General features: G+C 31.7%; 1 protein-coding gene across 4 annotated transcripts in view; it reads right to left on the reverse strand.

The window, feature by feature from the left end:
- The window catches only part of LOC145297735 (methionine-R-sulfoxide reductase B3, mitochondrial-like), a 292708-nt gene that overhangs the window by 126141 nt on the left and 139981 nt on the right, over positions 1-26586 (reverse strand). For all 4 annotated transcript variants that reach the window (XM_080143955.1, XM_080143953.1, XM_080143954.1 and 1 more), the window contains exon 2: positions 6777-6986. In XM_080143955.1, the coding sequence (XP_080000081.1) occupies positions 6777-6955 (179 nt within the window). In that variant the 5' untranslated portion in view covers positions 6956-6986. The remainder of the gene's footprint in view (positions 1-6776; positions 6987-26586) is intronic.

The following is a 26586-nucleotide window of genomic DNA, read 5'->3' on the forward strand; positions in this document are numbered from 1 at the left end:
AGATATATTTTACTTTCATGTACGGCCCAAAAGCAACATCACATTTTTTTTTTTTTTTTTTTAATTAAAAATATTTTTTTTTAATTTTACATTGCCTCTTCGGTGATTGAGAGATTCTATATATTAAAAAAGATAGGTGATAATATACTACAAACATTAGTGTATCTGTATACTAATTTAATGTTTGTAGTGTGTTATCACCTATTTTTTTTTTTTAATAATAAAAAGGTACTGCAGTATTAATATATAGATAACAATATCCACACTTGCCTTTTCACATTTTTTTTATTAAAGCATTTTAATTTAAAAACGCTTTTTGTAAACTTTGAAAATTTATACATGAAAAACATGAATTAAAAAAGTTATGAACTTTTTATTAAACAGAATTTATAAACAAACAAAAAAAATTAAATATGTAGATAGTGTCGTATAAGTATTTGCAATACATTTTTATGTACAATACTTTTTCTTTTTTACACGTTTCTCCTTATTAGCAAAACTTCTGGCTTCAACTCAATCTAAATACTGGAGCCTGAGTTTAAGACCAATCAAGGTTAAATGAGATAATTCTCTTTTAGACGCTATACAAATTTGATTTTATAGTGCGATTGAATAAAATGAAAATGTACTGCCTGAACAATGATTGAATGTGCAGCTTCATTCAGGTTATGAGATCTATGTTTAATACATCTGTATATTCCTCTCCTCCTAGCACTTCTGGTCTCATTTCAGAATCTAGTATTCAACAGGAGAGACATTTATATTATTGACATATTTTGAAGTATTTTGTTGCTATCGTTTTCACAACGTTTTGTTAATCGTACTCCCTCGGAATTCTGAACTGGACCCTTTGATATTAGCAGGGAGGGGGATAGGGCGCCCAACCCAGTCGTAAAATATGCTTTAATATATTTTAATTCACCCAGATTTCATATTTATTATTACAGAACCAATTCTATTGATTATATATATATATATATATATATATATATATTAGTACTAATTTCAAAAGTTTAAAAAAAAAAAAAATACTTTAGGTTTCGATTCTATCTGATGCCACCAAACATTTAGTGCTTCAGCCGTGTTCCCTACCGTTTGAGCTATTGACAGACAGTTAAGAAAGATTTAAAATTAGATCACTTTAAGCTATGAATGAATTTGCACAAAAGTAATGAAATATGTTGGTAGATTGAAATGAACATTTTGCATTTCAACTTGCCGCCATGTTTTTGTACATGTAATTCAGTCATCCAAACAAAGATTTTAATCATTATAAACCATCCTTGGTGTTCGTTCCTGCTAATTTCAGTGTTATGTGACCAGTAGTTTAAGAGTTTATCAGTTAAATATTTTCAGACACACACACAAGTATCCGGTTTATTTATATAAATAATATATACAAATTTTATTTTGTACCATGGATGCGGTTTTTGCATTCCTACTAGACGTCTATTTCTCTCCTCTATCGTTATCTTCATGGCAGTTGCTCGACTGAGCTCCAATCCAGGGTCTCCCATTCTTGCAAAACATTCACAAAAACTCATCTAGCTACAACCACTGTCAATACTTCCCTCTCCCTCTAAAACTAAATAAAACTTCCATGAGCAAAGTTTCTTTCATAGAATTACCAGTCTGTGGAACAATACTACGAGGCTGCTTCCCAGTTCACTACAACATGGTAGTTTTCAAATCCAATGTAAACAAATTCTTGTTGAACAGCTCTCTTAAATAATCAAATTCCGCCCAATCAGTGTTATCTCGCCACCGACTTGATACTCGTTTAACACTTATCCTCAAGTGGCCTTTGTGCTTGGATAAATGGTGGCACTTCAGTAAGAAGTAAAAAAGAAGTGCATAGAGGAAGGGATAAAATAATTAACTCTCGTCTTTACTGGTAGTTGTTTTAAAACCAACACTGAAACTAGGTCAAACAGTTTTTTTTTCCTACCTATTATATTAACTCTGTTGCCGGAGTGAAAGAGAAGGAGTCAAAGAGAGAAGCAGAAAGACGTTTTGAAGAGAAAGATATTACGCATATTTTTTTTAATTAATTTATTTCATTCTTGTCCTCAGGCAACACCGAATAACCTTGCTAGTTTCATATATAGATGAATATGGCGTCTTTTGTATTTTGTTATTGGCATTGTCTTCTCTTAATTTGAATGCACAACAGATAACAGATAATCTGACAAGAGTAACGCACAAGTCTATCATTAATCACCGTTAATATATAATCAAATTATAATAAAATAGTGTATAATCAACAAATAAGGCTTTTATCATGTCAAGGTACGCCATATCAAAAGCAAATCCTTTCAATTAATATTGGCGGAAGCAGGTTTCCTTAGCCATTTTTCAGTCACAATTTTTTATCTATATAATAAAACTGGCATTATCTTGCTAATTTGTACATTGAATACTTTAGATGGTGGAAGAAATAAAATAATCAAGGAGACAAGAACTTGGGGGTGGGCGGAGTAGAGGAAGTATCAGTAGTAAAAACGGCATCCTTATTTGTACTACTGTTCTCATCTTGAGTGTCATTTTCAGAATGTTTCGGTCAATGTAACCTCCAACCTTCTTCAAGTGTATCTTGTATTCAACAGGAAAGACATATTATTTACATATTTTAGAGTATTTTGTTGCCATCGTTTTCACAACGTTTTGGCTATCGGTACTCTCTCTCTCTCTCTCTCTCTCTCTCTCGGAATTCTGAACGAAACCCTTTATCATTAGCGGAGAGGGAGTGCCCAGCCTTGCCCGGTCGTAAAATATGTTGGACCAAATAAAGATTAGATACCTCGTGGCAGAAGACAAAAATTGGCGCACATTTCAAGTGACACCGATTGTTCGACCTTGACATTGCCGGTGGTTGTTTGTAAACACATCAAATAGCAGATCTGGTCGAATGTTCGCGAGCAAGATTTTTAAAAACATATTTACAAAACTTTAAGATTAAAAAAATAAATATATTTATAAAACATATTTTTTTTAATATTAAATGTTTACAAAACTTTTAAGGATTAAAAAAAACAACAAACTTTTTTCTATTTACACAAAACTTTTTTAATGTAAGTAACAAAACGAACGTATTTAAACAAAATATATTTAAATAAATGGGTGTCTTTCTGAGTTTAAATAATATATATTTACAGAACTTTTTAATAAAATAATTATAATAAAAATAAAGAAATAACTAACTAAATAAAAAGAATGAGCTATATTATCACAAAACATTAAAAACCGATATTATAACTGAGAATTTCGGACGCTGATCTCTTCTCTCTAATAAAAAAATACATATTTTTAAAAAGGTAACTAAAATGATTTAAAACAAACTTTTTAATGGCAAAAACAAATATAAAATAACTGACTTGTTCGGATTTTTGAGAATGTTTTGCGGGTTTTTGCGATTAACATTGGTTTTTATGGACAATGTGTGTGTGTGTGTGTGTGTGCGGTTTTAATACAATTCAATATTTATTGAAAGTGCGATGTATGTCGGTGGTCAGTGAAGAAATCCTTCTAGACCGAGGCAATTTTTATGCATAATAAAATAACAAGTATAAGCAACAAGTATAAACAACCGAGATTTAAAAAAATATATTTTATTCACATATCTTTTTATAACTTTTATTTTTATAAAGATGAAATATAGTATCACAAGATACAAATCTTTATAACTTATTTTTATTAAAAACAAACCTGCTATTTGCTTACTTCTCTACAAGGGCAAATTAAATACAAGTTTTAGCGTCGGAAATTCTCAGTTAATGTTTTGTAATTAATAAAGTTCATTCTTTTTATTTATTTATTTATTTATATCATAATTATTGTTATTAGTTTTATTAAAAAAAGTTTTGTGAATATATTAAAAAAAAAAACGCGTTCAAAAAGACACCCATTTATTTAAATATTTTGTTTAAATACGTTCGTTTTGTTACTTACATTAAAAAGTTTTGTGCAAATAGAAAAAAGTTTTTTTTTTTAATCCTTAAAAGTTTTGTAAATATTTAATATTAAAAAAAAAAATGTTTTGTAAATATATATTTTTTCTTTTAAATCTTAAAAAGTTTTGTAAATATATTTAAAAAACATCTTGCTCAAACATTCGACCATGTTTGATATTTAACGTGTTTACAAACAACCACCGGCATTGTCAAGGTCGAACAACCGGTGTTACTTGAAATGTGTACCAATCTTCGTCTTCTGCTACGGGGTATCTCATCTTTACTTGGTCCCTTTTTAAAAATTAATAAAGACAAAGTTACTGGAATCTAACTTTGTATTGCTCGTACATTATATATATATATACACGTGTGTGTGTGTGTGTGTTCGTGTGTTTAAGTTTTATGACTAAAACTCATAAAACTAAGTTTCATCCTAGTAAATACATAGAAATGCTAATATTTGGCGTGACTATCTGATTATTTTGCTAACAGTTATTCCTCTGATGAGAAGAATTAGCATTCTTTGAAACTTCGCAGATTAAGGATTACCTAATACACCAGTTTTGGAGTATTCTGCCCAATAATAAAAACTAATTGTAAACTTCTACTTTAAATCTCTCTTTTCTTCTTATATATATATATATATATATATAAGCAGAGAGACATAACATTGCCGGGGATTGAATGATTAACAGTAACTTAGTCCAAAATATATGTTATTCTACATTGCACTCTAGAGAACCTACTGTTACTTTTATAAAATTATTTTATATAAACTTCTTTCCAGTTAACGATAAAAAAAAAACATTAAGAAATTTACGTGCGGGGTTTAAATCTACAGACCACATCATACAACCCCCCCCCCTCCAAAACAAAAAAAAACATGCTATCAACTTACCCACAGTAGAATTTTCACGACTCATTTTTTATCATCGTTGCTAAGCGACAACATGGAAAAAATTGGCTTTACCGATGATAAATTAAAATATATTACCCTTTTATACATATTCTTATATGTATCTCCATAGTTTTATCTGCCCTTTCATCTATCCACCCCCATCCTATTTTTCTTTACCTTTTTATTTTTTCTCTCCTTTTCTGTTTTTAATGATAGCCATAATTTTTTAACAATCCCATTATCAATTTTTGTTTCGGTTTTAAATCTAGTGGATTCAAATCATTTTTTTTTTTTTTTTACTTTTGAAATCACAACTACATATTGGGTATAATATATGAAATAATTGATAAAGGATTAACTCTATAATAATAAATACGAAATCTGTGTGAATTAAAATATCATATTTAAGCGTATTTTATGACCAGGGCGACCTGCTAGTTAACAATACATTTATACATATGTGTGCCTATGTCTCCACACACACACGCAATTATCATGGGGCAAGAAGATATTGATTACAAAAGTCTTATTACAAGTAAAGACTGCCGCTGCAGCAACAATGTGACCTGCAACTGCTCTACTTACGACGACTCTTGAGAAACATATGGAAAAGAAATTAAAAAAAAAAAAAAAAAAATCATTTTAATGGGATGAAGGGAGGGGTTATCAATTGGAAGATTTTTTTTTCTGTGGGTTATATTACTAATCAATTGAAATAGATATAGATTAGACATGAAAAGAAAACAAATGTTGATTTAGTCAAAGTTTTTTTTTTTTTTTTAAATACAAGAAAATTTTTTTAAAATTTATATTTAGAAAAGCAAATATAAAATCTAACCAGATTTTGCATAATTGCCCAGTTTCGGATTTTTTTTTTTTTTTTTTTTTTTTTTTTTTAATTTGCAAACATACAGAGTTTTTACATTCCTGGATTATGTGATTTTCTAGAACACAAAAAAAAAAACAAAAAAAAAACTAAATTGTAGTAAAAAGCATTATATTAGAAATAACATGATGCAGTAATAACAGATGAAAATTTGCTAGTCAAAAGCAAACTTCGACTTGTCAGCTTAAATGCTATTTGGGTTTAACTTTGAAAATTCAATAACTTTTTATCTATTACTAATGAAAATTTTGTATCTGTGTCTGAAACCGAAACTATGCTATTACTTCTATTTATTACATTATTACTTGTATTAATTGAACTATCTTTTAATGCTCACTAAAATCTAAAATATTTCAGTTCTTTTTAAAGTTTCTTTGCAAATATTTTCCAAGTTGTTTCAATGTAATCGCCTCCCAAAAAGTAGAATCTGATTAGAAATTTACGAAAAAATTGGAACTACATCACATCCCTGAACTATGTATAAAGTTCAACTTGTTATAACTTAAAAATCCTTGTCTGGTCACGTGACTAAAACTCAACCAATAAGATATCAACACATAAATAGTGACACGTGATGCTAAGGTCAAATCCAGCGAATCAAACGACTTATCCCTTTTGTACTTGGCAAACAAACTTGGCCTTCTTCAAAGTTCTATAGACCTTTCAGAAAGATCTTGCACCCTCCCCCCAAATTTCTTAGGGGTTTCATGCCTAAGTTTCTTGTATGTTATTTTTCATTTTTGTCTTATAACTTAATTTGTAAGTTTTATGCAATAAACTATATCAAGATCACAGGGTAGTATCTGTTCTGATGCTACACTTTGTTTTCTGTCCTTGGTCAGTGGAGGAGAAATCCTTCACGACAGAGATAATTTATATTTTTGTTCCTACCCAGAGTGCCTCTTTTGGGGGAGCTGGATTTTCTCCACATTAAAAACCGACCTTGTGTCTAACTCTGCCCTCATGGGGAAGCAAAGAAACATTACTGCTGCTAAGTAATACATAACAGTAGTGAGGGTGAAATATTAAGAAATATACATACTTCTCCGTCCCTTTCTCCTGCGTAACATGGTATTGTACAGCGTTTAACTTTTCCTTCAGTTCTTCTTTGGAGTACGTGACTGGGCACGTACCGCTTGTGGCGTCGTCGCATGATGTTTGGAGTTTTTTGAGAGCCGGTGAAGTCTCCCGCTTAGCAGTGATAGCATGCAACAAGTTCATGCAGACTAAAGTGTAGAATTCTCATTAGCACCTGCAAAGAAATAAGAATATAAAATTATCATAGCAAGAATTCAAACGAACAAATTAGAAAAATATATATAAAAACACATACCAAAAGGAGTGGGTATAAACTGCACAAGTAATATGTGTATGTTAATTTCTACTGCTTTATAAGTACTACTATAAAAAAAGGTGTATGAAATGTCATGGAAAAAAATGCTAAGAGAGTAAGTTACTACAGTGAATGTAATTATGTATAGTTTTTTTATTGATAAAAAATACTGGAAATATTTTTAAGTAAAAATAATATTTGACTGAATACTCAGGTCTACTTTTTGGGGAATTATAAAAAAAAAAAAAAAAAAAGGTACTTATTTATTTCACAGCCCAATCTTTGGCAATTTTATGTGGCATCTTCTGGCAAGTTATGTAATCAGCTGGAAAAAGGCTGCCAGACGATTAAGTTTCTACCATTTTTCTATGTTAAGGAAGCCTTTCTTAACATCAGAAAGGGGTAGGAACTGTTTGAATTAATCATCTATCTATACCTATTCTTATTTGTCAACCATTAATGTTTCTGTTAACGTATGGATAAAAAAACGCCAAAAACACTAACTTTGTAAGAAACAGAAAGTGGGAAAAACAGAAAGAGAGAGGGGAAAGAAAACAATTTTGGATTTTGTTTTTATTTAACTCGTTTTTCAAATTCACATTTTCCTCATTCAAATAATTCAATCCATGCTCAGTGGGTGACTCAACAGGTCCATTTTATAGTAGATAACACATCTATATTCTTTATTATACTTACAATTATCTTTTTCATATTTGGATTCTTAGGACTACTGTTCTCAACAAGAGTGTCATTTTCACAACGCTTCGGTCGATTTAACCTCCAACTTTCTTTAGTTGTATTTTGTTGAATTGTGAAATCTTTCTGCCAAACTCGGGGAAAGAAAGATTCCAGAATTCGACAAGATACACTTGAAGGTCGGGGTTACATTAACCGAAGCATTGCGAAAATTACATTCGAGAAAAGAACAGCAATCCAAATAATACGAATAATCAATTCTCATCTAAAAAATTCAGAAATATTTTTATACATTATTTTCATTGGAATCTTGAAATGAGTAATTTGTATATTTTATTTGCGGACTGTTATCCCCATCTTCATAGTTATTGGTTCACTTTTCGACCAACTATTCTGTTGAATCTCTACAGTTCCAGGTGAGCATTGTCTGAAGATAACGGTTTCAATCCCACCCAAAACAGGCCAGAGGATTAGTTGGCCAAAATGTGGTGAACAACAACTATGGAAGGCAGTAATTACTGAGGATACAGTTAACAGACTCTGCATTCCTATCCCGCCGTGGTTTACCACCTGAAGAAGGCCAGAGGAACAGTTGGCCGAAACGTGATGAAACAACTATAAAGATGAGGTTAACAATCCACAAATGAATAAATTACTCATCTCAAAGGATTCCAATAAGAAATAATATATCACTCAGTATGGATCCAATGATGGAAGATCAGATAAGAATGAAACTTGGATTTATAAGACCAAAACATCCAACATCCTTTGGGGCCCGTGGCACAGTGGATAAAGGCATTGAATCGCTGATTCTAGGTGAGCATTGTCTGAAGATAGCGATTTTAATCCTACCCAAAGCAGGCCAGAGTATTAGTTGGCCAAAATGTGGGGAGACAACTATGGAAGGCAGTAATTACTGGGGATATAGTTAATTCCTATCCTGTCGCGGTTAACCAGCTGAAGAAGGCCAGAGGGATAGTTGGCTGAAACGTAGTGAAACAACAACAACTATGAAGATGATAAGTATTATTTTATTACTTTTGATACTTAATGCGACTTTTTGCAAATTATTCACAAATGTCATGAAACATTTTTCTAACCGATTTCAAAATGCTAATAGATATTTATAAAACTAGCATTATTAGCAAACGGGTTTTTGTTTTTTTATGAAGGGTGAGGTTTAATAGGAGTTTTAATTGACCCATTTTCATATTAACCAACAAAACTTGAAAGAAGTAAAGGCAGATTCGCCTTGAAACCTTTCGATGACATTTTCAGTTCATATTTTTTTTTTTTTTTAAAGAAAGAAAAAAAAAAACTGATTCGGTAAGAGAATAGTCTGAATCATCCAAATATTAATTTTATTTTGTTCTATATCAGTAGTTCCCAACCAGTGTGCCGCGGCACATTAATATACTGCAGATTGATTACTGGTGTGCCGAGAAGAGATAATAGCTAGAAGCTATTTCATTTCATTTTGTTTAATAAAGACATTTAATTTCTTAATCATGATGACATCGCTCAATTAAAAAAACAAAACAAAAAAAAAACACTGAATTTTTGGAATCTCAACGTCTCTCACTAATTAGTAATCATTTTGTTTTTTTTTTGTGATGGGACGATTAATCAAAATATCAGTAATTGGCATCGCAGCTGAATAATTCAGACCCAATTTTGATAAAAGATATGTTGATTTATGTGAATGAAAATTTTCCCTATATTATCTTTAATTTTTTTTTTTTTTTTGCAATAAAATAAGAAAAAAAAAAAAACGGAAGAAAAGAGTGCCGCTATGTAAAAAAAAAGGTTGGAAACCATTGATCTATGTTAACTCTTTATTTAAACAATTAAAATGTAATCAAATTAAAAGCGATGAAAATAAATTGAAATTATTAATTGAAAATCTTTGCTTCATCAATGCAACCGTACCAAAATCCAAATAAAATATAAGCACCCTCGCCAAAAAAATTAAGAATAAATTCACTTCAAACTTCTAAATCTGACTAACAAAAAAAAAATACTGATTAAGACTAAATATGAAAATCGAAGAAATTGAACAAAAGTAAACTTCATGTTCCTATAAAAAAGAAAAACTTGCTAAGATGTGCCCTATTCAAATAATAAAAAAATTTTTTAAAATATTTTAAGATTTCTACCGAATATAAATGTAAGTCAGAGAGTGATTTTAGTTTGTTTCCCATCAATACAATCTTACAAAAATGTAAGAAAATAAAAGATAGACAAATATCTTTAAGACGCCTCCGTTCAAATTAAGAATCCAGTTTAAAATAGTTTTGCAGACAAGAAAATTTCAGATAGTAAATTCATTTCCAACTTTCTCTAAATCTGACGCAAAAAAGAAAATATTGATTGATTAGGATTAAATATGAAAATTAAACAAATCTATCAAAAGTAAAACTCTTATTCCTAAAAAAAAAACCTGCCCTATTCAATTGAAACATTTGGCGTTTGTCCAGAGTTCAACTTAATTAAAATAAAATACCGAAATATCTTTATGATGTATGTACCAGTCACAGAACAAAAATACCATATTCTACAAAGCACGTAAATTGATCAAGTAGATAATTTTTTTAACCAAGAAAATAAAATTTCATCATAACGCAAAGTGTGCTTTAATTCGCCATGCTTAATAAGAGGGAGAAAACTTAATACGAAGTACCGAGATCAAAATCAACCCTGTAATGGCTACAATTTACTATTAAAATCACTAAAAATAGTAAAAAATGATTTTCTACATAAAAAAAAACTACTTGATTAATTTACGTTATATATTATTGTCGTTCCATGGCTGGTATGTATATTTAAAATATTTTTTTTTGTTTTTTGTTTTTTGTTTTTTAATTAAGTGAATTCTTGATATGAAAAAACACATTTTTTATTAAACTTTTAAAAAAAAATATTGAATATAAATGTCGGTTGGACAGTAATTTTATTTTAAGATCGAAAATGCTTCCCCTGAATACAACCATATCAAAATTTAAACAGTAAAAACATAAATAAATACAATAAATAAATCAATAAATAAATCAATAAATAAATTTCAAGTTTTTATTAAAACCTGTACAAGTTTTTTTTTTTTTTTTCTGAGAACTTTGTTATTTTCAAAGAATTTTGCAGATTTTCATTTAGGGTTAGCACACATGTGAGAAGGAAAATTTCAGCGTTCCTGTTGGGTAATGTCACCGGGAAACCCTCCTCCTCTACGTCGTCATACTCTCTGAAGACCTAGAGTTGTCTTCTGATTGGCTAAGCACCTTGATAACATCCGTCTGTTTATATAAACGGCCGGACGATACCAAACAAAAAAAGTCAGTTTTGTCAGATTCAAAAGCTGACGAACTAGCACTAAAGTTGTGTTCATTCAATCTACACATTTAACAATTTAAATGCTATATTAAACTCGAGTGTGTCACACTGACCGATCAACTTGAAGAGTTGAGTGAACTCGGCTAAACATGAAACCTATTCAAAGTAACATACGAAAGACAAAATGAGAACAGCATTTCATATGAAATGAGATTAAATAATTTGAACCGATTTCAAGAGTCAACATCAATGCAATGAAGTAGACACTTTCCGGTTGAACAATGGAAAGGTGAATAAAAGTGATTAGTCCAGATTAGGTCAACCGGAAGAGAAGGTATGATGTGGAAACACATGAAAGCCCCAATGACTTCAACGTTACAACATCACTAACGATGCAGTAAAAATGACTATTTATTGGTAAATGACAGATGTACAGTTACAAAAATCTGATCAGGGTTAGGGTTATTACCTATCCTTTAGATAGATATTGTTATTTAATCCCCAATTAAATAAAGAAAATCACTAATGTACTCAATCTAAATAGTTGCATAGCTTCTGAGAATTTAAAAAAAATAAATAAACTGTTCGGTTTTCATTAAATAATTGGCCTCTAGTAAGACCAGAGGTTTATCGCTTGGCGATGTCTTCTAAGACTGTAAAAAAAAAAGAAAAAAGTTGTCCATTAATAAACACGTAAGGTAACATTAAGAGTAAGTAATTATTTTAACAATGAAAAGAAAGTACGTATGTACACACACACAAAATTAATTTAAAAAAATGCACTAGCAAATAGTCTAGTATTTACGAATACTAGTATTTACGAATAAAAATGGTACAATCACATGTATAAAAAACGAATTGTTTTTCAAATGATGATAATCAAATAGTTCTAATGATTGATGTTACTGTTAAGCTGCAATAATGTGTAGAAGCTAAATAGATTTCATCATTATATGTATTATATATTTTCTTAACGATTCTACGTTAAAAAGGAATAGACACACAAGTATTTACTCATTTTCAAATTGATTTTTCTGATGATCTTTGTGGGTAAAAGAAAAAAAAAAGTGAATGCATGTTCCGTATGTACCACGAACGTTTTCGATTCTTCATCGAATCATCTTCAGTTGATAAAACACAAATGAACAAAAAGGCTAGAGAAAAGAGAATTTAAAAAGGGGGCATGTGAATTCGGACACACTTTTTCAGGAAAGACATTAGAATTTTAAATTCCTTGATGCCAAAACTAGGCATCACAATAATTGCATTGTAACAAAGCATGGCCGCACATATGCAAATGCCTAGCTGTGTGCAAAATGACGTCACGGTAAGGAAAAAGAAAAATACTATAAAAATGAGAGAAATTACGTAAGAGAGAAGAGAAGTACGTTAAGATGTGAGTGACGTCACAGTCATAACGAGAAATCCCCAATGGCGGAGAAAATGAGGAAATGTCATTGATACTAAAAAGAAAAGTCAAGTTCTTTCCTATTCTTTGTCTCCTTTGCGACTGAAACTACAACATGTTGGGTTTACATGTGTAAACGTGTACTAAGGTACAATATTACATTAAGTATTTTTAATATATATATATATATATATATATATATATATATATATGAGTAAAACCCCGGGATACAGTGGCCGTAGGATACGTTTTTTTTTTCAGGTTACGTTGTGGAATACAATGCTTTTCTGGACCCTGGTTACGGTATTTGACCTGCCTTATGGTGTTATGTTATTTGATTATACACATGTGCATTATATACTGTATTGTATTTTGTTACTAATGTTTAATGCCGTATCCCGGGGTTCTAATATATATATATATATATATATATATATATATATATATATATAGGGGTAGTTATTGGAAACATTAATCTTCAACATTTTGCATTTTACTCTGGAGTTTTTAACAAGGCCATATACTTCATAGCCTTAAAAAAAAAAAATAAAAAAAAGAACTAAGAAACAATACAAAACTATTTGTAAAGTTTATTAAAATATTTAACAGGACTTTCTTATTCTGAATTTATTGACATTTACAAAAGATGAAAAAAAAAAAAAGAAGACTATTTTCAGTTACATAACCAGCAGACTTTCTTCAAAACTAACAAGCATTTATTAAAGCCAGATTTAGATAGAGATGAATCAACCTGTACACAGCTATTATAATGTTAAGACATCAGATAACATAAGATCAAAGTTAAATAACATTAAGGCGAGTCAGTTCTTAGATGGGTGACTATTTAGTATTACCAGGTGCTCTATGTAAAATCTGGTTCTAGTGGCTTTGCAAAACGAGGACCTGCTATCATCTACAACTACAATTAGATCACAGCAAATGGCCCAGGACTGTGCCGACCAGACACTGGACGGCGACGGCAGATCAATTTCAGGTTTTAAACCATCAGTGACAATAGGGATATTGTGTTAGAATACAAAATGTAGGTATAAATAAGTAATGCTTCGACAAGCACTCAAATATATTTAATAGTGTTATATAGCGCCTAAATATTGAGAATAGAATAGCTTAAAGCAGACAGGGTTGCTTATGCTATGTTGTACACGAACAACATGATTTACCACGAACAACATGTTGTACCATGAACAACATGTTGTACCATGAACAACATGATTTACACGAACAACATGATTTACACGAACAACATGATTTACACGAACAACATGATGCATGTGTTACGCAAGTGTAAAAGACAGGTTTAAATCTGACAACCTGACAGAGAGATCAAATTTGAACAGTTTGAGGAGATGCATGCAGAACATGACTTTGTTGGTTTGGTCACATTGGAAGAAAAGAATGGATGAGTGTGCTTGGGTTAGAGGTAGAAGAAGGTAGCAGGCTCAGTTGGCAGAAGAAAGCCAAGAAAACATGGGAAGTAGGGATGAGGATGAATTTGATAGAAAGAGGGATTAATAAAGACCAAAGATGGGTTAATTTGGAAGTCAGTGTCTGTTGTAGCCTTGCAGGCCATTAATAATCAAACCAAACACAGTGGTATAATTAACAAAAAGTCCATTTAACAAAACTTTGTTATAAGTAAGGCTGTGACAACAGAATATTCTTATTGTTTTTACTCTCTGGTATATATCCGACACAGACCCACTTAATCAACTGAGAACCATATCCGTCTATATAAAACCATAAGATATTAACGGATATATACTCAAGAGTCAAAACAATGAAAAGGGTATGCTTTTGTCACAGCCCTAGTTATAAGTATACGTCATGATTCTAGGGTCATAACTGCCAGGAATCGCTATCCAATAAAGTGTTAGATGTAACTTTATTCATAGTCTTTGGGTAAATCAATTCTTCCATAAATAGGTATATCAGCTTACCACATAACAATTTCTAAAAGCCGCCCAACACATGCCAGCATGTAAAACGGATGTTAAATGGAATGTAATTATGTCTAGCATCAGGTACTCACAGAAAGGACCACGTGAAGATAGTTCTATGGGTCCAACTGGACTTGAATACGTTTATGCAAAGTCATCAATCTACACCAACATCCACTTCATCTCCATCTCTCAACTGACAAGACAACTAATTTTTATCCGTTTGCTTTTCATGTATTTATAAATAGACGCGTCTGGATTGATATCAGTTGAGCATACCTGTGCAAAGCTGGCAACAAACGTTGGAATAATCCCCAACTATAAATATTAATAATCACCTGCTTTATGAAAGGTGATCTTAGATGGTAAACAGAAAGGTCTAAATCTATTGGTTTTAAAACGGTAAGGTGTTTGTATGTGGGAGGAGGGGGTCAGGATTAATATAATCATTGCCAATTTTGGAGATTTTATTCTGACCAAATACAAGCAATAAAAACAGCTGTCAAAAAAGAGGTAGATATATTTAATTTCTTACCAACAAAGGTGACCTCTCCCCCTCTATATGATTTCACCACATCCCGAGTAACACTGTGGTGGGTTAGGGTTTACGTATTATATAAGTGGAAAGTGTAAGTGAACTGTAGGTTTGGCAAAATCTGTCCACATTCATTTTGTACTATGGAGTCAATTTTTTAACAAATGCCAATGAGGAAAGGTATTAACCCATGTTTCCTCTTTCAAGTTATACATGGAAGAAGATACACTAAACTCAAGTACTGATAAGAAAACTAGTCTTGAAGAAGGAAAACACTGACATAACACATGTGATTGGATAAGTTTCTCGCATAGCACACAGATATGCAGTCATTACTTGCCTGGTGGAAAGAGGGGGGATCATGATCTATACAACGGTACAATGTATGACCCACTAAAAGTGAAATACGTGAATTTATTTACTTTTTAATCTTTTTTTTTTAATACAAAAGAGTCACCAGTTATCAAAGCTCAGAAGCTACTCGGAGATAAGGGCTAATGAGTGTACAGTAGTCAATGGACAATATCACAGTAATCATTAGTAGTGGAATTTTGGTAAATTGGAATACTTAAGGGGGACGGCTACACAAGAACTTGTTTACGTTGGACTTGAAGATGATCATATTGTAGTCAGCTGGAAAGCAGGGAAACAGAAGAGAGTTCCACAGGCATGCAGTTTTAAGAAAGAAACTTTGTTCATGGAATCTGCATTTAGGTTTAGGCACAGATAAAGAGTGGTGGAATATTGATAGTGGTTTCAGCTAGACGAGTGTTTTTTTTTTGAAAGTTTGGTGAGAGAGAACCATAGATTAGAGCTCAGACGAGCACTTGCTATGAAAATAATGATAAATCAGAGAGACTCGCACGGTCTCTTCTGTGGGAAAGAGGTTGCAGGGAAAGAGAAAAGAGCATCCTTCACTAGGCCACGAAGTCTATTTTGAACTCTGTCAATTCAGGATAAGTGGCTTCTAGTTCCTGCCCAGATGTGGCAACAGTACTTCATCCTTGGGCATACTTGGCTCTTAGACAGCTAGAGAATTGCATCAGCAGCGAGATATCTACTGAAGCAGTAGAATGATCCCACCATTTTTCCAGTGAATTTGGCAACGGATTTGATGTATGTGTTCCATTTTAGAACAGGAGTAAAGGTCAGACCAAGAACCTTGTCAAAACATGGAGTCATTACAAGGCAAGAGCCATTCATTTTAATTGATGCCAGATGGGGATCAGAACGTTGATGTAAAAATAGAAGCTTGGTTTTAGATGCATTAAAATTAACAAGCCACCTCTTTCTCCATTGTACCACGTGCTCAAGATCAGAGGAAAGAGAATCAGGAAGAACATGGTCATTTATAGCCTTTGAAGTGTTGCCATAAATGGTTGTATCATCAACATAAATATCTACAAATGATTTAAGGATGTGATTTGGAAGATCACTAATGTAGATCAGGAAGAGAGTTGGGCCCAGGATGAACCCCGAGGGACTCCAGCATTAATACTGTGAGCTTCTGATTTCTGTCCATCAACCATTAGTCATGAACCTATCAGAGAGTAATAATTTAATAACTGAGAAGACATTTCCACTCCAGCTATACCGTAGCTGGAGATCTTGTGCAATTGCCCTAGAAAGGAAGTTTCCATTGAGAGATTCGCTAATCCTATGAGATAACTGTTAGCACATCTGCTGCAGATCTAATAGAATGGAAACCATGTTGCATGTCACTAAGGTTATTTTTGCTGAGGTGGTTGACTACTTCTCTATTTAACAGATTCCAGCAACTTACTCATAACGCACAGGAGACTTATTGCTGTACTGAGAGGGAAATGACCAATCACCTGAATTAAATACGGGGCATACTGATGAGGTTTTCTAGGCTGTTGGGAAGCAATTCTCCTTAAGACAATGCTTAAACAGCTTTCTAAGTATGGGAGCTAATTCTGGTTGAAGTTTTTTTAGCACTATAATAGGAATGCCGTCAGGGTCTGTTGCTTTACTGGAATCAAAGTTTTTGATTAGCTTGATAACATCACACACAGATAATTGTGTCGTATAGCGTGTTTTCAAATACAGGAAATTCGGTGTGTGTGGGGGGGGGCTTAATCACATGGGTAGAATAGTTTATCTGATAATTAAAGTTTAAGCCAGAGTAGAGCTTAAAGATTTTGTTCATTTTTATGAATTTTAGATTTTGTAATCTCAACCTCTTGAAATTAGTCTTAAAAAGGTAGGGGGAGTTATATCGAAGAATAGTCTATATGTGTGAGGCATTTCAGTGGATTTGTAAATGTCTTCCTCTAAACAAAGCGGTGAGATTCTTTGGATATCCAATTTCAATGGTTTTTCCTTAAATTCACAAATTCTTGAGTTGGAAGCTATGTTTAGTTTCCAATGGTTAGTTGTTTTATACAAGTCCTGAAGATGAGTTCTCAGTAGACAGCTGCTCTGTACAGGTTCTGGACTTTATAATTTTGTAGCCAGAGAGCAAAAGATTCTTCCCGTATTGACACGAAGAAAACATGCAAAATTGCTAAAGAAAAGGCTTAATTTTAATGGAGCAATTCTGGTTTCTAATTAGTTGGTAGCAGAACGTGAATTAATTTGATTTGTCAGTTCCTAGCAGCAGTGTTTATCAATAGAATCTCCCAACTGTGAGGGACCATATCGCATTAATAGTAAAAAATATTGCAAAACAAATTAATCACCAAGTACAGGAGCACATAAATCTGATACCAAACGCTAAAAAATGCCAAATATTATATTTCAGAATTTGATGAGAATTCGTAATTTGTTTTATTTGGACTACTATTCTCATCTTAATTTATTCTTACAATATTTCGGTCAATGTAACACCTAACCTTCAGGTAAAACTTATCACACTCAAATCTATACTAAATTTCAAATACATCTTTATTTAATCCATATGGTACCATGCCCTTGTTCTGTTCCAGCAGACATGACTGGGTAGAATTCTTAAGTAATTCGCAATTGTATTCTTAGTATTGCCCGTGATGAGGATTGAACCTTCAACTTCCAAAGGGTATCACTTTGAACTGAATTTTACTTCATACTTTAAGTAAAATTAAATTAACTCTGAAAGTTGAAGATTCAATTCTCGGTACAGGCAATACCAGGAATAAGACTACAAAGTAATAAGACTTCTACCTGGTCATAGCTGATAAAGCAAGAGCATGCTACTTCCAAAGGATTCTGTTTGAAATTCCATACAGATTCCCGAGTTAGAAAGATTTCAGAGTTTGACAAAATATACCTATTGAAGGTCAGAGGTTACATCAGCCGAAACGTTGCAAGAATAGCACTCAAGATGAGAACAATAATCCAAATAAAATGTCAGAAATTCCTAATAGTCAAAAGTATAGGTGTGCACATGATGTCTGAAATGTAAAGATGAAAACGGTGATGCTTTAAAACAAAGATGTAATTTTTATCACTTTCAAGAAATTAAAGTATCTAATTCCTTCTGAAGACATGCCAATAAGCATAATGTCCTATTTGTTTTAACATCCGGGTTCTTGTTCAAAGAGGTGACAGATCGATTTTTTAAATATGATATTTTAAGCAAAACAATTTCACTTACTGAATTGTCATGTCGAAAATAGTATCCCAAAATTACGAAAATTCATTGGGTAGAAAGTCAATTATAGTTGCAAATAATGTTTATAGAAAATTGGGGGAAATTGCATTTTCTGTAGATGCCAACATGAAAATTGCACAAACAGGGGATATGACAGATTGCTATCAATTTCAGAGTTCCCATTTCAGAGAAGCATAATATGGATGTTAAATTAAATCTTCAAAATTTAATGTATTTTTCAATAGATCAGACCAAATTGGTTGATTTTCTGTAATCGGCTGATGAGATTACTTGTTATTGTAAGAGCAATACGAGACTGATAGTAAGCAAACAACTAGACGATGATTTCATGAGATTACGCAAAAATAGAAGCTGTAGAAAATCCAAAACAATTAGAGTTGATAGGTTTTTTTTTTGTTTTTATCGGAATCCAGAATTCCTATTTATTTTTTGTTAAACTGACTTATCTCCCTTGTTTCACAAGTTTTCACCATCATAATGGCCGCCATACTGTTTAGCCCACAACAAAAGACTTTTTACTAAAAACATAAGTTATTTTACTAAAATTTTCATAAACAAGAACTAATGTCAATTTTGCAGGTTTTCATTTTTTGGACAGCTTTTAGAAATTGACTTCTAAAATAATCTATCTCTGGCCAGGCCTTTATCCCTCTTTCAAGTCCATCCTTATCACTTCCTATGTTTTCATTGGTCGTCCTCTATAAACGGAACATGCTACTGCAACTGTTCTATATCTAATAGCCCAAGAACCCTCACCCATTCTTTTAATGTGACCATACCACTGAAGTTTCCTGTTCTGCACTCATGCATAATAATGTCCACACATATAATAGCAGAGTATAATCTTGACATTATCTTTCTGTTCAATTTACAATCTGATCAACATGTTACTTCATGTCATTTAGTTTGTATATTTTAACTGCATTCAGTTTTTACAACCAACTGATAAATAATGAAGTTATTGGAATAATTTGTTTACAGCAACGTAAAGAGGTCAAATGGATCCGCCCTATCAGATGCTTGTCTCAATGAAGAAATCTAAAGAAAAAAAATTAAATTAAATTTATAAAACTACTTTAGGTTACAGTCAATTATTATTCAAGAATAGACTCTCCAATATGATGGTATAAAAAGACACACACGCCAGATTGGAAGCGGACACAAACAACCAAACTCTCCCTATCTATTTCCTCTAACTAGGCATATTTTGTTTTCATTTTGAAGAACTGCTTTGAGGGGGAGACAATTCAAAAACACCGGATCTGAAAACGTCAGTTTTGTGAAATTTTTAGTAAAAAACAAATATACCAAAGTAATACAATAATTCAAAATAAATCATTAATTATCTGAACATTTATTGAATTAAAGTAAAATTAAGGAAATTAAAAAATTATACGTAAATGTACAGGGTAAATTGTCATCTTAAAGAAAACAACTTTATTTAAAAAATAAATTGAAAAAATCATTTCAGATAACTTATGTTGTAGAGCCAACATCTATTCAATATAGCCGCCTTCAGCCTCAATCACCACCTTGATACAGATCCGGAACTGGAAGCATGCCATTTCCACAAGTACTGACAGGTGGCATGATGTGGCCCTCACTTGAAACCACACCAAAGACCATAACTGTGGCAGGAAACTTCATTGAACTGTACCCTCAAACATTGGACCGTTCGGATTTGCATTTTTGAGGGTGCTGGCAATGATCCTGTTTTCATAACTTGGATTGGTAGAGAGCATTAGTTGTACAGCGGTGCAGCTCCAATCTTGCTCATTGAACATTATCACTTTTAGACATGAGAGAAGGCTCCTGTCGATCTTTGGATGGTTACACAACTGGTCAACTAGTAGATAGTCTTTAAAAAAAAAAAAAAAAGGGGGGGGGGAAACCGGTTTTCATCAAACGGAAATGGAATCATCTTTTCTAGAGCGATAATTTCATCGTTCCACTCTGTATGACTTAAAAATTATATTTTTGAAGTCATTATGGAATTTTGTATGACTTTTTGGAGAAAACTTAATTTTATTTTAATTTGATAAATGTTCAATGTTTTATTTTCTGTTACAGTATTACTTTAGTGTACTTGTTTTAACTAAAAGTTAGTCATGCAAAACTGACATTTTCAGGTCAGCTGTTATCGAATTGTCTCCCCCTTATATATAAAAAAAAAAAAACTAATGCACAAGTGCCATAAGATGTCTTTTCACATTACATTTAAACTTCTGCACGTCAATACAGACAAGAAAGCAAGAAATATAATACAAGACATACTAAATCTATATAACAATAAAGTTTAATTTTTTGGGACATTGATATTAACAGTCAACTTTTTCCATTTAAAAATTATTACAAACTTGAATTTTGGGAGCTTATTGTCGCCTGATGATGTCTTAAGACTGAAACAGTTCATTTATTGTATTTTTTGTTTACCTAAATTGAATAAAATAATATATATCTGTCTTCTATCTATAAACATAAGTTGAGAATTTTGTCACACTCGCATTAATATTAAAAGCCTACTTTTCTATTTAAAAATTATTAAACCAAACGTTTTAATATACTCAATCATGGATATGCAAGCAACTTCATTTGCATATTCCTTTGAAAAACGAACCTTCATTAATCATTTATTCATTTTTATGGTTTCTTAGTGGACGATTGGTCTCATTTAACTGTCAATAACTCCAACAGTAATGACTATGGCTTGAATACTGTTTTTGTTTTAATTCTAAATAGCACCCAAATTTTTTTTTAACTTTTGAAATTATTATATATTGCGTACAATACGAAATCTGCATAAATTAAAATACCATATTTAAGCTTATTTTACAATTAGGCAATGTCCTGTGAACTGCTAGTAATATATAATATTAACAGAATATAATAGAATATAAGACATACAAAGAAAGCGCTGCTCATATTATAAGTGGATTTTCACATATCAAATATAAGATTCATGCCTCGAGTTGAAGTGCAAATGATGACACACAGAGCCTCTTAGATGTGAGATTGTGTCTGAAAACTTGATCTTAAAATTCAATGAGTAAAAAAAAAAAAAAAAAAAAAAAAAAAAAAATCAATTCAACTTTTTTCTATTATTTACACAAGAAATTCGTTAAATAAAAAAATAGAAAAAATGTTTAAAACATTTTTTCTATTTTTTTCTATTCAAAATTGAAATTCATTCAAATAAGTTTCACATTTTTATTTGATCACGTGATATTAATTTTCGACAAGTTTATTATTTCAGATTTTAAGTGGTTTGCATTTAAACAATTTATGAATTTAAAATGCAATTGTGTCGGCCAGGAAGCGCGCGCGCGTGTGCGTGCGTGCGTGCGTGCTTTGGTCAATATTTTTAAACAATCGCAAACTCAGGTTAAGGCCACTTAATGAATTATGAAATGCAATAAAAACCAAGAGAACCAAAGAGAAATTTCTACGAAAGAGAGTGGAAAAAAATGCCAATAGAAGCACTGATTTTATGAGATTTTTTTTTTTTTTTTTTTTAAATAAGCTTCAAAAAGACACAGAACGCCTAACACTGAGGTGTGTGTGTGTCAGGCATGCAAATTGACAGACGCATCCAATCATATTGTAACTATTTCCCTTTCTCATAATATTTCTGAGTACTAGGACTTATACTCGAGTCTTTGGCCCCAAGCATCACAAGACCTCTGCACATCAGATTCCACTGAAAGTAGAATATGGTGTCTAGTAGAATAAACATTTATAAAAAAAATCGAATTCTATTTTCATATCGTAAACAATTTCACATAAGTTCATAGCAAACGAGAAATTTCTGAAACATTTCTAATTTCATATTCTAGATCTCCATTTTTATAAAGTTGTATTTATGTTTATATATATGTATGTACAGAATTCACTCCTAAACTGATCATTATGAATTTTGGAACTCAGATATTGATTTTAACTTTTCTTTTTCCTTGTGGGGAGGCAAGTAAATAGGAACTGTTAGAATAAGGGTTCTAGACATAATGTTTAGTAGCAATATACGAGGGGCATTCCAAATCTAACGCCTCCAATTTATTATTGTCTTAATGGATCAGACGGGATTTTAAACTGTATTGTTATGATTGACAGAACTTATGCATTCATGACCTGCAAGTTTCATCTTTGTTGCAGATATTGATGGTGTGACTCTAAGAAAGGAACCCTGTCATAGACGTGTGTCAGAAGCATAGACTTAAATTCCTCGCAAAAGTGCAGTGGAAATGGTGGTGGCAATGTAAAATAAAAAAAAAATTCTAGTATATAAAAGATCACGCATTTTAATGGTACCACTCTCGTCTTTGTAGCTCTTCAACTTTTTGAGCTAGAAAATAGACTTCACTTTTGGAACTAATCTTCATATGGGGATATAAAACTGGTGCAAAACTGTTCCAGGAATTAATTTTACCCATCCTGGGGCGGGTATTCTAGTTTATGTGTGTGTGTGCGATATCTATACTCTTACAATTTTTTTTTTTTTTTTTTTTTGAGTATTGATATTCATGTTAAAAACCGTTTTTTCTATTTATTTCAAAAGAAAATACTTTGTTATATACGAGTCGTGGAATTGCATTCATCTGAAAAAGAACTAGCTAATTTGCATATTTTTTTAAACATTCATTTTAATTAATTCTCTCTTAGTTTTTCCGCTTTTTTATGGGATAATAATCTTTAGTTAACTATTACGCGTAATTATATTCATACAGATATTCTACAGGATTTATACAGCGTAAAAACTTTTAGTAAACACAAAATTCTTTCATATATATATATATATGCGCGTCTATATTTTTGTTTAAAAAATTTTGCCTACCAAACTTGTCAGTTTTTGGTCTACAGACATGAAACTTAATAAGGGTATTTGAACCTATGCAAAACTTCATATTTTGGTTTTAGCCGGAGAAAATTACTGCAAAAGCATGAAAATTAAAAAAAAAAAAAAAAAAAGGAATTTGCCAGCTGAAGGTCGAACGATTGCATTATGAATATACATGCATAACGTAATAGCTACTGGTTTATGTTTTAATTTTTAGCCTTGCGGTAAACATGTCTTCATAATACAGTAGTTAACGTCAAAGGAAAAAAATCGTAAGCTAAACATTTTGGTTTCGATCCTCAGTGGTGGCGCACGAGTCTTTTTATTTATTTATTTTTTTAACTTTAAATCATTACTATTTATTGGGTCCAATATAATATAAATATGAAATATGCATTAATCAAAATATCATATTTAAATGTCTTTTACAACCGAGCAATGCCGGGCGACCTGCTAGTATATATATATATATATATATATATATATATATATAATTAAAACACTTTACGATAAATCAGATCATCAGAAGTGTATACTTATCCCACAGATGTCTGCACATTTGATTGATATTTCAAAGTAGTCAGAAACGAGTTTAAAATTAATTTTCACATTTATTTGACATGGTGCTAACTCACAAAGTTCTCACACCGGAAGTGCAAGAGCAGTCTTAAACTTGTGATTAGTTTTATAGCAATTTTGGTCTAATTAATGATAGCTGTAAGAATTAACCTTATACAGGCATTTATTACTATAGACAAACCAAACTGTTGTCAAAAAACAAATAAATGTTACTAAAAGCAAGATAAGATACTCTTCTACCTACATAGATAAGATTTTGTGTTTTACCTTATTTTAAAGCGTTTATTTAATTTGAAACATGCAGTGCCGAGTTGCTAAGTTAGAATGACAACAAGATGACGGTATTGAGGAAGTCATTTTCTGAGTCTCGATAATCGCTAAAAAACAAAAATAAAACAAAATACAGACAGAAATCCATCCCATAAATATCATCGTTACATTTATTGGGTGGATTTCTATCAGGATCAGGTTTTTGGTTTGTCTACAGTAACAAACGCTTATTTTCAAACTCATAACTAAAAACAAAAACGAGCAAGTTATTTATAACCATATTTTTCAATAAAGAATATTCTTTTACTAGAAATAATTTTTCTTCTACAAATTTTGATGAATAACTTTCGTATCTAAAAATATTTAATTCAGTGTTTATTGTTTAGATATATAAAGAAAAACGTATTAGTACGACTACTACATCGAGTTTGCATTAATTGTTTCCCTTTGATTTAGTAATTAAACTATTATGGCAAGAATTTAACATGATAAAGACGCCATGTCTCTTGGGTGTTCAACTTCAAAGTGAACGGACGTATTTTGATTTTCCACCACCTCTACAAGAAAGACCGAGATTGGAATTATCTAAATAAACTTGCTGATATATATATATATAAGTGAACGTGTCTGTGTGTGTGTGTGTGTGTACATTTCCTTACGCAATAACTGTCAATTTTTAGTCTACAGACTCGAAATTTGATATACAGGGTACTGAGATTTGGGAAAATCTGTGATCCGTTTTCGGCCAGAAATTTGGCTGTTAAGGAGTCAAAGTTCAATGATTTGACCTTTGAGAACTCCAAACTCCTCCGACAATTTTGGGTCTAAACATTTGAAATTTTAGATATAGGTTCCTTGGACATGGATCTAACTTAATAACTTGATTTGAGCCTAAAGCAATAAATTTTAAGGGGTCGTAATAGGGGTCAAAGTTAAAAAAATTGACCGTTTGTTTTTTTTGTTTTGCATGTCTGCCTAAGACTTTTGACAGAGGCGACGGATTTTCACAAGACCAGTATCGTCTTGAAGCGCGACCCTTCAGACGACAAATACCGAAAAATTGGTTAAAAACATTCATTTTTGCACCCTCAACTGAGCACTTTTCAACAGGTAGGGGTCGCTTTTTCGCCGATATTTTCGAAAGTCATCCCCTCTTTTCGATTATCTAGCCTTAATTTAAACCTACGTCACTTCCGGTTTGGCGTTGGTCATAACAGCAAAGACATCAGGTTTTTTCCCCCCCCAGTTCTTTTCCTCCTTCGTGGTATGGGTTCAAGCCTGCCTTCCTATTACCACTTTTTCTTTTTTTTTTGCTCAACACACACCTCCAAACACCTGGGCACTCATGCTAGTATATATATATATATATATACACACACACATTTGGATCCATATGAATGATTTTTGCGTTTTCAACTAGGATTTTTCTAAATTTGGAATGTGGGCAGCCATGTTTTAGGTTTTGGCAAATCGAGTTTGTATGTGAAAGGTGTACGTTTGGACAATGTGTTGGCCGTCCAATGTAATTATTGGTGTTTCTATTGTTGGAGATGCATTCTCCCAAGAGACATTTGAATTGGTAGACAACATTGGTTTCATCCACTGATTTTGTTGTCCAGGAAGTATTATTTTTAATTATAAAGGTTAACAGTTATTAATTTCTTGTAGTAGATTATAAATTATTGACATGGTAACCAAATTGAAATGCTCATATCTTTGATTCTATGGGACAAAACTACATGAAAATTTGCAGGTTTTTTTTTTTTTTTAAAGTTATAGTACTATCCTATCGTTCAAATTTTATGACAATTGGTAAAAAAGAATGTATATTTTTAAACCAATAAAGTATGCCCAAATTTGTCATATATATATATATATATATATATATATATATATATATATATGTGTGTGTGTGTGTCCTACAAGCCAGTTTTAATTTTGCTGCTTCGGTTGTTTCCCCTGTAACCTTTACAGGCCATTAATATATATACTGCATATTTTGGCGTATAAGGCAACCGTCAGATAAGACAAGGTAAAAATTGGAGCAAATTGTAATAAGTTTATCATATATCGGTTGTATAAGACAATTGCTAAATCACGAAACCATGTTTGTTTAGCCTAGGCTATAGATTGCAACACTAGGTATCTTATAAAATAGTTTTTTTTTTTTTTAAAAGATGATTTTTTAACTTTAAGGGTTATCTTATACGCCGAGATAAACAGTAATATTAATACTAGCAATGGGTGCCCGGCGTTGCCCGGGTGTTTTGAGGTGTATGCTGAGCAAAAAAAAAACCCCCAA

Source organism: Euprymna scolopes, chromosome 18 (genome assembly GCF_053919585.1).
Source record: "Euprymna scolopes isolate OS-2025 chromosome 18, ASM5391958v1, whole genome shotgun sequence".
NCBI classification, from domain to species: domain Eukaryota; kingdom Metazoa; phylum Mollusca; class Cephalopoda; order Sepiida; family Sepiolidae; genus Euprymna; species Euprymna scolopes.